General features: G+C 42.2%; 2 protein-coding genes and 1 long non-coding RNA gene across 4 annotated transcripts in view; 1 reads left to right on the top strand and 2 right to left on the bottom strand.

Moving 5' to 3' along the window:
• Positions 1–5,801: 5,801 nt before the first annotated feature.
• il1b (interleukin 1, beta) lies at positions 5,802–8,535 on the bottom strand. Its single transcript, XM_029515178.1, has 6 exons — positions 8,436–8,535; positions 8,001–8,052; positions 7,254–7,443; positions 6,995–7,171; positions 6,781–6,911; positions 5,802–6,378 (listed from the first exon to the last, which is right to left on the bottom strand). Exons 1-6 carry the CDS (start codon positions 8,468–8,470, stop codon positions 6,151–6,153), a joined length of 813 nt encoding a protein of 270 aa, XP_029371038.1. The 5' UTR covers positions 8,471–8,535; the 3' UTR covers positions 5,802–6,150.
• Positions 8,445–13,564, top strand: part of LOC115051653 (uncharacterized) — a 10,091-nt gene continuing 4,971 nt past the window's right edge. Inside the window, exons 1-5 of one of the 2 annotated variants that reach the window (XR_003841308.1) lie at positions 8,445–8,530; positions 8,952–8,996; positions 10,609–10,622; positions 11,416–11,521; positions 12,991–13,091. This is a non-coding gene — a long non-coding RNA (uncharacterized LOC115051653). Of the gene's footprint in view, positions 8,531–8,951; positions 8,997–10,608; positions 10,640–11,415; positions 11,522–12,990; positions 13,092–13,564 lie in introns of both variants that reach the window. The other variant, XR_003841307.1, reaches the window with a different exon arrangement.
• cnnm3 (cyclin and CBS domain divalent metal cation transport mediator 3) overlaps positions 12,067–13,564 on the bottom strand; it is an 11,262-nt gene continuing 9,764 nt past the window's right edge. The window contains exon 11 of the mRNA XM_029515177.1: positions 12,067–13,564. This exon is cut by the window's right edge and continues 1,299 nt beyond it. The gene's annotated coding sequence lies outside the window, so the exon portion shown is untranslated.

Raw genomic sequence — 13,564 nt, 5'->3', positions numbered from 1 at the left:
GAATTCCAGACAATATTCAAATGTAAATTTTTTAAAATCATTTCTGATAATCGATTTAATCGTTTCTTATCCAGTTTCAACTGAAGAGAAAACATTTTATGGACTGATCTGAAAACTGACACATTAACTCTTAAAAGTCATTCATTTCAGCTTCTATTGACTAATCAACTGATGAGAAGTCAGTCAGTTTGATTATTGATCAATCATTGTCTCTTTCATGCGACCTTCAGACTCATTTAAATGTGAAAGCTTTAATGACTATCGATAATTTACAGGTTAATTGATCAATTGAGAAAATAACCAATACTGAATGTGAAGTTCCTTTTCGGTCATGATCTTATTTTCTTGGCTGCATTAAACTCCTGAGAGGTTCCTGTTCCACCGTCACTGACAGAAAATCACGTTGGATGAACGTTGACAATCGATCGCTTGAAAAGGAAAAACTGCAACAGTTAAATCAGAATATTTACCAATTTCTGTTTTCTACGGCAGTAAAATCAAAAACAACATAAGGGAACAGATTGTAAAGCAGATGATGAATAATTAAAGAGATTAAAAGATGAAATGCAGGCGGTTTGTGCTGATTTGGTTCCGATCTGATTCTCACAGATATGTTTATTTAGGAAACCTGTTTCTGACTGGAGGTCGGAGCGGAGACCTGGACTGTTTCAGTCAGAAGCAGCTGTGAGCTGCAGCCATCTTTGTTTTTCTTGTATGAAATCAGATTTGGAGGAGAAGATGAGCACCATTTAAAAAATGGACATCATGTTGTATTTCAGACTGAGACCATAAACTCATCAGGGAGGAGGAGGGACATTTTCCCATAGACTTCAGAATAAAGGAAATAAATACAAAGAGTCAGTGCCCCCCCCCTCAGCCACTTTGTCCATGTGACGTTCTTGGACAGCGATCACGTGCTTCGTGGAACATCGGTCCTACCTGAGTGTTTCTTCGGGGGAGCTTGTTGTGCGATGCTGCATGTGAGCAGATCTCAACACAATCACACTGTTGTGTGACTGTCCCCCCCCCCAGGCCATGAGGGCCTAACGGCACAGCTGACTCCCTCACTAGGAATGCCAAGTCTGCAGAGGCCGCCCACATTAAAATACCCGGCGTGCCCCGTCAGCAGGACGCACGGCGGCCCAACAGCTGCTGAAGTCACAGGACTGGTGAGAGTGTGGAGGAGGAAGAGGAGGAGGAAGAGGAGGAGGAGGAGGAGGAGGAGGAGGAAGAGGGGGAGGGGGAGGAAGAGGAGGAGGAGGAGGAGGAGGAAGAGGAGGAGGAGGAGGAGGAAGAGGAGGAGGAGGAGGAAGAGGAGGAGGAAGAGGAGGAGGAGGAAGAGGAGGAGGAAGAGAAGGAGGAGGAAGAGGAAGAGGAGGAAGAGGAGGAGGAAGAGGAGGAAGAGGAAGAGGAGGAGGAAGAGAAGGAGGAGGAAGAGGAGGAGGAGGAAGAGGAAGAGAAGGAGGAGGAAGAGAAGGAGGAGGAAGAGGAAGAGGAGGAAGAGGAGGAAGAGGAGGAGGAAGAGGAGGAGGAAGAGAAGGAGGAGGAAGAGGAAGAGGAGGAAGAGGAAGAGGAGGGCTGAGTGAAGCAGAAGCAGGGAACGGGCTTCAACACCAACCAGGAAGATCAGCAGAAGATCGGTGCTGGAGAAGCTCTCACTGTGTTGAGCTGCTTCCTGCAGTCTTCAACTTGAAGACACAGTTGCTGTGTGTGTCTGTGTGTGTCTGTGTGTGTCTGCGTGTGTCTGTGTGTGTCTGTGTGTGTCTGTGTGTGTCTGTGTGTGTCTGCGTGTGTCTGTGTGTGTCTGTGTGTGTGTGGGAGGAGAACAACTGTAAAGAATATGTTCCTGTTTTTCTGAGCAGCCGTCAGAGCTGCAACGACTGATCGTTTTAGCACACATCATCCATCCATTCTAATTTATGAGGTGTGTTAAAGCTTCGATTCAGCTTTAAGCCTTAAAAAGTGAAAAAGTGGAGTTCAAAAACACAAAGACGTCACAATAACAGATTGGAGAAAGGTCCGATATGGGACCTTTATGGCCGTCAGCACCTGTTTAGATTTTTACACCAAAAAGTAAATGTCAGTAAAACCAGTAAAATGTTTTTTTTTTCTTTTTATAAAATAGTTTTAAGCAGTTGTTCATTAATTTAAACACCAAATCTGTAAATAAAAATGTATAAATGGATTATTTAAAATATCTTTATCACCTTCATCTCATTTTGATTTAAGGGATAACAGGCTTTTTGCTCTGGAACTACAGCTCCCATAATGCTCTGGGGCTTCGAAACAGGAAGTTTTAATCAGTCTGTGAGCTCCAGCTTGGTCCCCAGTTTGTTTTTAACCCATTTATTTAGATTTGAAGTGCAGCAGCTTTAACAGTTCCTTTTGTTCTGAGCGTGAATCTTCACTCGACTGTCGCTGGATTCATTTAACGTTGAAGGAAACTTAAAAGTTTGATCATTCTCAGGAAACTTCTGGAGCAGAAGTTTGACTGGCGGTGGACATCAGAGATCTTCAGATTCTTGGAAAGGTAAGTCTGATTTACTCTGCATTTAAAAAACGCAAAAAGGGCTCAAACATTCATTTCAGAGATTGTTGGTCAAAATAATGAAGCTCAGACACACAACTGCTGCTGCGAAATAGATTTTTCTTCGCTGGGATCCTAAACGTGTGTTAAATCTGTGATGTGGAGCTGCTCGTACTCCAATTTTCACGTTTCCAAAGTGTGCTGTGCACCCACACAGTTGATTCAGAAATGATTCCAATCTATTTTTGTGTGTCCGCCGGTCCTGTACGACACAGTTCAGCTGCACAGTGATCAGTGTTACATAAACAGAAGCAACACAACAATACACAAATAAGTCAGGATCGTATATTTGGCATTTAACTGTGTAATCCTCAGGCTCTCAGTTGGGGTCGTTTTTATTGCAGACATGAAATGAATCTGTGAAGGATCCGCCAGCTGCAGCTTTTGTTTCCGAGGAAAAGGACACATTAAAGACACAAATGGTCCTAAATGTTGATACTCCGGCTGTCAGAAAAATGTGTTGCGTTGGACATTTAAAAGCGTAAAGGTGAATGAAATGAAGATTCTCAGAGGAAGACAGACATTCAGGAAATAAACAGAATTAAAACGAACATTTTTCCCTTTTCCAGAAAGTCCCCGCTGATCTGTTTCCCTCTGCAGAGTCTTTGTGTTTATTCCCGCACTGGAAACGACTTCATGTCAGAGAAAGGACGGCTGAAAAAGCTGCACGTCCCCGCTGACCTCCCGGGCAGCGCTGCAGTAATGTGTGCAGGCGTGCACGTGTGAACAGAGCGACTAATGCAGCCTGTGAGCAACCTAATACCTCGCTAGGCAGAGCGCCAACCCAAGCCAGGATTACAGCACATGCTCCCAGCAGGCATGACTGTCACGCTAGGATCACCCAGATCTGGACCTGGACCCGGACCCGGACCCAGACCCGGACCCGGACCCGGATCTGGACCCAGACCCAGACCCAGACCCAGACCCAGATCCAGATCTGGACCCAAATCCAGACCCAAATCCAGACCCAAATCCAGACCCAGACCCAAATCCAGACCCAGATCCAGATCTGCACCCAAATCCAGACCCAAATCCAGACCCAGATCCAGATCTGGACCCAAATCCAGACCCAAATCCAGACCCAGACCCAGATCCAGATCTGGACCCAAATCCAGACCCAAATCCAGACCCAGACCCAAATCCAGACCCAGATCCAGATCTGGACCCAAATCCAGACCCAAATCCAGACCCAGACCCAAATCCAGACCCAAATCCAGACCCAGATCCAGATCCAGACCCAGACCCAGACCCAGATCCAGACCCAGATCCAAACACACTGAGCGTCAGCGTGAGCTGAAACAGAAATATTCAGATTCATTGAACAGGTTCTATATGAATCGTATTATTTGATTTAATTTGGTTTGTTCTGCTGAGATCAAAGAGTCCAAAAGCTCTGATATTTAACAACCAATCAATTTTCAAATCTTAGTTTCATTAAAGGTCCATGTTTTGACTCTTCCTGTCTTTTATTTTGAAGGGCTGTTACCTACAGGAAGCTTCATTGTGTGTCTGGGGGTCAACAGCAGGTCAGATCCTCGCCTCTCTTCTGATTGGCTGACAGTTCTCTGAAAAATTATAGCAGACTTTGGGTAGCACCGCCAGGTCCAGGTGGGCGGAGTCAAAACTGAGACTGGAGCTTTATGATGTCACAGCAAAGCAATCAACAAACCCCGCCCATCATCAAAGTTTCCAGCCTGAGAGGAAATATAAAAATACCCCAAGATGATTTATCGTCTTCTTCAAAATAAAACACTGGAGACGTTAAAACATGGACCTTTAATTAGCAAAGTAACGACATCCTGTTTGTAAAAAGCAAAAAGATGTTTCCTTCTCAAACGTGGCAGCAGACAAAATGACAACTCTTAGTCCAGTCAGTACCACACACTGAAGTTTGGCTCGTAAACTGCTGCTAAGCTAAGCTAAGCTAAGCTAAGCTAAGCTGTGAGCAGATTCAGCTGCTGCATCATTTATTTGAAGAGAGAAACTCAATATTTTAAGTTTTAGCAGGAAACATTAGCTGTTGTGTCTGCAGTTGGTGCCGTAGTTTAGATTTTTCCCACATTAATGACAGTATTTCTGTACAAAGAGGCTTTTCAGGGTGCAGCAGAACAACGGTGACATGGAGGGGAGAGAAAGAGATGGCGGCAGGAACGATCCCGCTGCTGGGGCTATATTTAGCTTCTGTTGCCATGTGCCGGGAATGTGCATGGCAGAGGGAGACGCACACACACAGACACACACAATAGGTTCACAACTGCTCATGTGCAGATCAATGAGGAGTTGTCGTCTCCTCTTCTGGTCTGAACAATAATATATTCTGATGTTCGCACACATGCCAACATGATTGTTGTCCTCCTTTCTGCCACAGCCGATCACCAAAACTGGAGGAAATGGCCGTTTAAGGTCGTTTGTGTGTTTGTGTTTGGACGACGTGACAGCAGAGGGTGAAACATCATCGCTGACACTCGCTTCTAATCTGCCCTTTTAGTCCACGATGTGAAGCCGAGCTCAGCATCTCTCGCTCCAAAGTGTCGCCAGGCAATCCCGCCCAGCCTGCACCAATCAGGAGAAGCCCACTTCCTCTGAAAGCGCTCTGATTGGCGGAGGTGAAGCTCAGAGCAGGATGGTGTTGGGTGAGATCTGTGAAATTCAGATTGCAGACTCTTGTGTGTTTTTGTGTTTGTGTTGATTTAAAGTGTCTTTGTGTATTTTCCAGTCCATGACAGTCTGAACTTACAATGTGCTTTTAAAACCTCGTCGGAGGCCTGATCCGGGTCCTGATCCGGGTCCCGATCCGGGTCCTGTTCCGGGTCCCGTTCCGGGTCCTGATCCGGGTCCTGATCCGGGTCCTGTGTGTAATTTGGCTTTGGTTTTTGACACCAGCTGCATTTGTAAGAGAAACCTATCCTGATTCGGTGGTACAGTCTGTCAATCACTCTGTGGCCACACCCCCCAAACATCATGCTGTGTCGAAGACTGTAAACTGGAGACTGAGACCAGAAACTCATCTGTTATCTTTTACTTTGACATGGAGACCGACCTAAACCTGGTCCAGACCAAGTCCAGGTCTTCATGGAAACAGGATTTCCTAACAGTGGTGGTCTGTGGTGAGTCCAGGACTTAAAGAATCTGCTGCTGATGCCAGCTTCAGAGGGCGAGAAGAGTCCGGACCTCCAGGATCAGGATCGCAAAGAGACGAAGACAAACGCAGCTCCATCTTTTAACGGCTTTAATGAACACAAAGAAACGGAACGTATACTTTTTTTCCGGCCCAACACCAAAACACTGAAAGATGACAGTAGCATATTGGCCTCAACAAGAATTAAATGACACAAAGGAATAATAATAAAAATCTATACTTTTGAAGGAATATCCTGTCTGCCAAAAGGCTTTTATACTCTCCGTCAAAGAAGATACATTTTTTTTAAGGCCGTTGGCCTCAAACACATTTTCTGTCTCTTCATGAGATCACACTGAATTATCTATCTTCACCCTGCAGCCAACATCTCCATCTGCTGGTCGGGCAAACCAACTCCTCAGGAATGATTCTGCATCTAAGAGGCTCATTCTCTGGAGTAGTTGACCTTAAAGGAGGTGATGCGCTGGGCGGCGTCCACTTCACACATCTCCACAGGCTTGTCTTCGGCCACGGAGGACGTGCTGATGAACCAGCCGCTGCACCTCACAGACTCAAACCTGCTGATGTTCATCCCCGTGGTCGTGTGTATGAAGAGGAAACGATCCATTTTCTCAGCAACGCTGAAATTCCCGAATCTCGCCTCACTGCACTCCTGCCAACACAAGGACACCATCACGTCAATGATTTTATCCATGAAATCAACCTGGATTTATTTGGAAACGCTGGAAGCAGCCAAGACTGAGAAGCTTTTTTTTTTTTTAAAGCTTTAAAGAAATAAAATGCAGCAAGCAAGCAGAAGTGGCTCAGAAAATCAGAAATTATTAGAACTGAACATAATCGGCAATAAAAGTTTGGTATTAAAAAGAAACACAATCAAATACACAGATAAATATACAAATGGATAAATTTAAGGCCAGTTTAAAATTTTTACATTTTATTTGAGGTCAGACTTCGAAGACAAGCACAGATGTAAAATTTGTGGATTTGAACTAAACAAAGCTTTCTGAATCAGACAGAAAAAGAAAACCCCCGAAAACGTTAGATGAACTCTTACTTCCAGTTTCAGTTTCGGCTGGTCGCCGTTTTCAACGCAGGAAAAGTACCAGTTGGATTTTTTGACTGAGAGTACGCAGGTGAAACCTTTTGAGATGTCGGGGGAGGCGTAGTGGACCATCTTAAAGTTCACTGATGGAGGAGACAAACAGAAGAGTTACTTTAAAGGTGCAGCAGGATCATTCGTCCTGATTAAGTATCTTGGCTCGCCGTACCTTTGGAGTCTCTGGCTCCGCCCTTCAGCGTGATGGCCTGCAGCTCTAACCCCTCCGATTTGCAGATGATGTCTTTGTGTGAGTTGTCGGTCAGCGTGCACTCCAGACTCCCGAGGCGGTTAAAGACGGATGTCTTCCCTTCCTTGCTGACGTTGGCGACCGTCTTGATGACCTTTTCTGTGGAGACGACGAACAAATCGTTAGGCGGCTTTTAATGTTTTTAAAGTTTACGAAGGTGATGATGAGAGGCGTCACCCACTGTCCACCAGGCGGTCCAGGATCTCCCCATACAGCTGCTCGTCGCTCAGCTTCCAGCTGCTGCACTTTGGGGGGTTCTGGATCTTGTTCATCGTCATCACCAGGATGGTGACACCCTTCAGCGTCTTGGGGTTTTTGGAAACCACCATGTCCAGCCCCTCTTCAAGGTTGATGATGTCACCCTCGAGGGCCTACATGTGCACAAAGCAGGTTTTTCCCCTGAAGATGATTCATCCAGGCCTCGTTTCACAGTTCACAACAAGATCAACTCACTTCCTTTCTTCAACTGGAGAAAGTTCAGTTCAAGTTTTTATTAGAATTTTTCTAAAGGAGACATAAAAACAAATGCTTAAAGAAAATTTAAGTTTAAGTATTTCTATTTTCTTCGTGAAGGTCAGACGACCTTTTGACACTGATTTCTTGGTTTTGGGCCAAAAAGCGGCAGTTATTCTGTAATTCAACAGATTCTGTCTTGTGGTTGAGTCCATTTTATTTAATTGAATTTCTTCCTCCGCGCCTTTGTTTTGTGATTGCTTTTGACAACGAGTCTCCCTCATTATTCCTTCACAACCACAACCTTCCTCTGAGCCTCAAAAGCGCTGGGCCACACCCCCAACGCCACGCCAACTTGGACCCAGCCCAGCAGAATGTGGTTCCTCCAGGTCTTTACGTGTAATGGACTACGTTTGTACTGGATGAAGGAGAGATAGAACTTTTGATGGATAAAACAACTAAAATAAAAACTTACCGTCATGTCAAAGCTGCTGGATTCAGGTTCTGCCTCATCCAAATCAAGTGGGCTGAAATATACAAAAAAAAAAAAAAAAATCACACCACACATTAACACAACAGAGACAACTACTTGAGACACACAACTGTCAGCAGTGGATGTCAGCTTGAGTCCATTTCACCAAACTGGACCTCGCTGAGTTTCACTAAAAATACATTTAACATTTTCAGCGAGAAGTGAAACACGTCGTTTGAAATGGAAATGAAAGCCCCCTTTTTTTTTTTTTTTTTTTGAGACAAACACGCATCTGATAAAACAGGTCAGCCAACCTTTAACCACAACGGCACGATCTGTTGTGTGATGGTTTTCTCATTAATTAAAAAAAAAAAAAAAAACTTTTCTCTTTTCAAACATACAGGAAAGCAGCCTGAAGCTAGAACACTGAGGACTCACCCATCCAGAGCCTGACGCAGATCAAAGTGGTACATTTTTGTCCTGTGAATTCAGAAGTTGTGTGGTTTGTTGGCTGTTGTGTTCCTACAGATCAAGTGAGTGCTCCCCTCTTACAGCTCGCCTCTTTTTCTCTCCCATTGCGTCACTCACGCTCACGCTCACAAGCGCTAAAACCAGTTTTCCTTTTTCATGAATGTCAAACAAAATTTCCAGGAGCTGCAGATGATCATTTGATTCTGATTTCTTAGTTTATTTGTTTCAATTTCTGCTCTGAATAATCAAAAGTCATAATTCTGTCACATTTTTAGCTTTTGGTGTTTGTTTTAAATTTTGACACACACAAACTGAGACAGACTGATATCAGTTTATCATCTATGACTAATGAGTTTTCTCGTCTTAAAGCTGGCTGATTAATTACTAAAGTGTTTCCGTCATCAAAATAAAATGTATGAGACTTTAAATGATTAAAAAAGGGATACACAAAGTTTATTAACCTGACAGTTTATCATCCCACAGAGTGAAGTCCTCATTTTCTGTTTCAGGTGGAGAGCTGTGACGACGGTGAGTTTTCTGTCTTCATTTTTCTCTTTTTGTCTGGATTGTTTGTGTTGAGTGTGTCCTGCCCGAGTCGAAGGGGGTGTAAATAAGAACATTTTACATTTTCCACAGGCTAATAATAATAATAGAGCCACTAAACTGAGTTTAAATGCTCTTCCTTCCTGGTTAAAAATCATTGTGAGTATAAAAACACTCAGCAGCTGGTAATTTGTGGAAAAGACAGAAATAGAAGTAACTGCACTTTCAGATGGCGCACCTGATTTTGTAGAGTTTTGAGTGTAGACATTCTTCCTGGAGTGGAAATGTTTCCACGATGCAGTGTCTGACTTGTATTGCTGTTTTTTGTGTGTTTTGTGGTTTGACGGAGATTATATATATTTGATGCAGAAAAAATTCCCCACTCTGGACTTTGTGTGGTGATCTGTATGAAATGGATGTTTTTAAGAGTCAGACATGAGAATTAATCAAATTCAACATGTAAAATATGAACCTCAAAACATCAGTTTCAGCAAAATACAGTCACCACTTGGACTCACGACTTTACTGAAACATGATTCAGATAAAGTATTAAAGACTGAAGGATCTTTTATGCAGTTAAAGTCATTCAGCGGTTTCAGTTCAGGTGGACACATTCTGTTTCTCATCATCTGATCACTTTTGGGAACTTCAACTTGCATATAAAAGTTAAAGAGCTTCATGGCTTTAAAACTAAACGTAAAATAGAAATAAAAGACAAAGGATGAATGCTTTCTGATCCGAGCAGGTGAATTCTGGGTAACATAGATTCAGCTGGTGGACTTCAGGTTAAAGAAACCAAAACCGCCGCTGACATACATTTGTGTTCCAAATAATAGCAGTCCCACATCACCAGCAAGATAAATCGCTGTTTTTGTTAGAATTTCAACTTCTACACTGCAAGTACGTCTCTAGAAGGGTTAGTAAAGGTGTAGAAAGCCAACAGACCCAACAGGCATGACGTACATGCTGCTGATTCTGCTAAACTGAATCATTTATTGAAACATGTTCAAAAGAATAGCAGTGCTGAGTTCAATTAGTGAGGTCACTGATTATGTGAAAAAAAAAAAAAGGTGTTAAACAGGTGGCCCTTATTTAAGGATCAAGGCAACTGACCCTGCATATGCTGGCTGTGCATTTGTCCTAGAAAAACAGAGTAAAGTGGACACTGTTCAGAAGAAGAGCGTTCTTTGATTAAGAAATGAATAAAAGAGGGGAAAACCTATAAAGTGCAAAAAATGACGGGCTGTTCAGCTAAAATGAAATCAAATGCTTTAAAATGGCAGCCAAAACCAGAAAGGCGAGGAAGAAAAAGAAAACGACTAATGAATGGATGGGAGAATAACCAAAATGGCAAAGTCTAGGCCAGTGATCAGCTCCAGGAGGCTCAAAGAAGATCTGAGCTCGGCTGTGAGTCCTGAGACGATGTGAAGCCAAAGCTACCACAAGAAGCCCACGCAAAGTCCCGTTGTTAAAAAAAGACGTGCTGAAGAGAATAGAATTTTCCAGAGAACACGATGGCGTAATATTTTGTGGAGTGATGAGTACACTAAGACTCTCTTACACTCAAAAACTAAGTTGAACTTTTTTTCTTCATCAGGTATCTGCGGAGGGGTGAGTAGACTTCCTCTGTAAGTAGAAACTGCTGAAGGACACACTCATTTACACGAATATGGTTTCTGGGTAACAGGAAGTGGTTTTGCTGCTTTTTGCTTGTAGTAACATAGTTTTCACTGTGGCCAAAAAATCAGCCCGCAGAACATGACACAAAACCAGTCAAGGTGCATTGACTTGTATACAAAACTCCAGATCAGATCAGACATCAACAAACTATCGGATGTCAGGCTTACATCATTTCAATTCTGTGGCTGTGAGGCTGTTGAACGGTTGACAGCATGTGAAAGTTTACTGAAAATGCTTCACATGAGCAACACAAGACCTTTGTGGATCAAATAAGTAGAAATCATCACAAACCGACGACCAAGCTGTCAGGTTCAGACGTGAAAACTTGCTGCCTGTTTCTCCGGCTGATTTAATCTGACCAAGCACCTTTTAAAGCTTTCATTCTGTCTTAACTGAAACGGTCTAATGCACGTGTCAAACACATCCGGCCTGCAATTGTGGAATTTTTAGAGGCCCGTCTGAAGGAGGCGCCCGCAACACTGTACAAATCCCACAATGCAGTGCAGAACAACAGGCTACCTGGTAGAACCCTGATTTCAGCTTCCCCAATGTTTACATTGTTCGGTTTTAAAAAGTCTATCAGTCTGTGTGTGTCTTCAAGAGCTGAAGCCTTTTGGAAATATTGTGTAATAATAATTAATAATTAAGAGACATTTATGTTGAATACAAGTGAACCATGAGTCAGCCAACCACAGAATCTGATTTTCTTTTTTTTTGGAGACAGCACTTCAGGCAACAGCAACCCGACATTGTTCCAAAGATTGTTTCCATGGTGGTCAGAGCGGCGTGGGCGTTCCTGAGGTTTGAACGATGATGACAAAAGTTTACAGGTATGTGGGGAGAAAAAACAACAACAGCAGCAATCTGAAGTTCAGCAGCTCAGCTTTAGAACGTTAACCTGCAGCTGATGTGAAGTGAGACATCTGTCACATCGACATGGTGTGAGTTCGAATGTGTATCTGTACTAAACCTTAGTTTAGAAGTGGAACCGTTCATTTGTGATTGAATTAATGAAACCAAAAGGAAAACTAAATATAAATATAAATAAATTAAAAATCATCATTTCTGTTTTCTCAGTTCTGTAACAGACTGCACAGACAGAAGAAACAAACAGATGACGGAAATGTGACACTAAAAACAGAACTAAACGTCCATTCTCTGTTGTTTGGTGATTACTTCAGTTCAGTTCAAGTCTTCAGCATGATGTTCATTTTTTACTGAGAAAGAAATTCTATATTCTGCATAAAAACAATAATGTTGCATGATTTTCAGCTCATGTTAACTTGAACTGTAGAAATATGATTATTGATTGTTGTAATGAATAAATAATCAGAGAAAAGCCCAAAATAAAGCACAGAGCAGCAGCACGTTTAGAACAGGATTGAGTTTATTACCTAAGAAACTTATTGAAAGTGTTAAATGCAGTGGAGTCTCCATGTACCTGAAAATGGCAGCATTCCCAAATAAAAAAGACAAAAACAAACAGATTCTCTACAAACGTGACAGAAAGGGAAACTCTGTACCTGAAAACTGAGACTCATGAACTGCCGTCAGTTATGGTCTATCTATCTACGGGTCATATATTAATACACAGCTCTTCTCAAACCCCCCGGCCCAGAAACACTCCTCCCTCAGTGTAAGAAGCACAAAGTAGGATAACCACTTTTTTTGTTAAGCTTTTTTATACATTCAGTCTTTTGATACAACAAGAAATGAGATTTTAATTACAACAAAACAAAAGTAAAGACCAACACCTGAAAAATATTTACTCCGCATCGACACAACACAAATCATTCTCGTGGAATGTGGCGAACGAATAAAACGCACACAGGATGGAAAGGTGAGAAGGGGTTGGTCATGTGATGTGGTTTTAACACAGCCCTCAGATGAGTTCAGGGAAATATCCTGCACTGGAAAAAAACTGGTGGGAGGAGCTTCCGGTTCCTTTAATCTCTCCTCAGTGTTGAACGTGGACGGTCCTAAATACTACAATACCCACGAGCACCTGCTCCTATTGAAGGTGTGAATCTTTGGTTATAAGAACACTTTGTCGGTATAAATAAAGCAAAAAAGAACGACAACGTAAATTTATTTAGGCTGCAGATAATATTAGCGAATGAATGTGAAAGTTCTTCTACCACCTTGTTATTGTGTTGCTGTTTTGATTTACTGCCTCACGTAAAGTGCGAAATGAGAGAATCGGGGGTGAATGTTTCTTGCTACATTGACATCTTTCTGTAAATATGGGACCTCTAAATGTTGTGATTGGACGATCTAACTCTCATCTTGATTTTTACAGTGTGACGTGGTGAACCTGAACTTCCTGTGAGTGTTGCGTTAAAACACAACAGGAACCCACTCAGACAGACGTGAACTGGAATGTTTCCAAAAACTAAAAAGGTAAAACTTAAAAGATCAATCTAGAGGTTGAACAGTTTCAGGAGTAAAGGAGGCGGACAATAATACTGTGAGTGCTTATGGAAACTTTTGGACTTTTCTTCTGAAGATCGTACATTTTAGATGATACATGGTGAATATTGTTGTCGGGGAAAGTTTTTTTTATTTTTATTTTTTTTTTATGTTTTTTGAAAATAAAAAAAAGTAAGTTGAAAACTATTTTAGAAAATGACAGGATAGGATTTAATGATTTAAAATAAGCTGCTTTGATAATTGATCATTTGTATTCTTTGTGTTCATTCTAGACTTTTATTGCAATCCAACATCTTTTCACCTTAAAGATTTTTTGATGTTGTCTTCAATTCAATTCAGGGCTGAAATATGATGCAGAGCTGAAACCTGATTCGCTAATCGGTCGTTTAGTCATCCAAAGATGACAATGACACAAAATCCAGAAAGTTAGATAACAAATAACG

This window comes from Echeneis naucrates, chromosome 12, assembly GCF_900963305.1.
Source record: "Echeneis naucrates chromosome 12, fEcheNa1.1, whole genome shotgun sequence".
NCBI lineage: Eukaryota > Metazoa > Chordata > Actinopteri > Carangiformes > Echeneidae > Echeneis > Echeneis naucrates.
The sequence above is the reverse complement of the archived record's forward strand: the minus strand, read 5'-3'. Positions and strand labels throughout refer to the sequence as shown.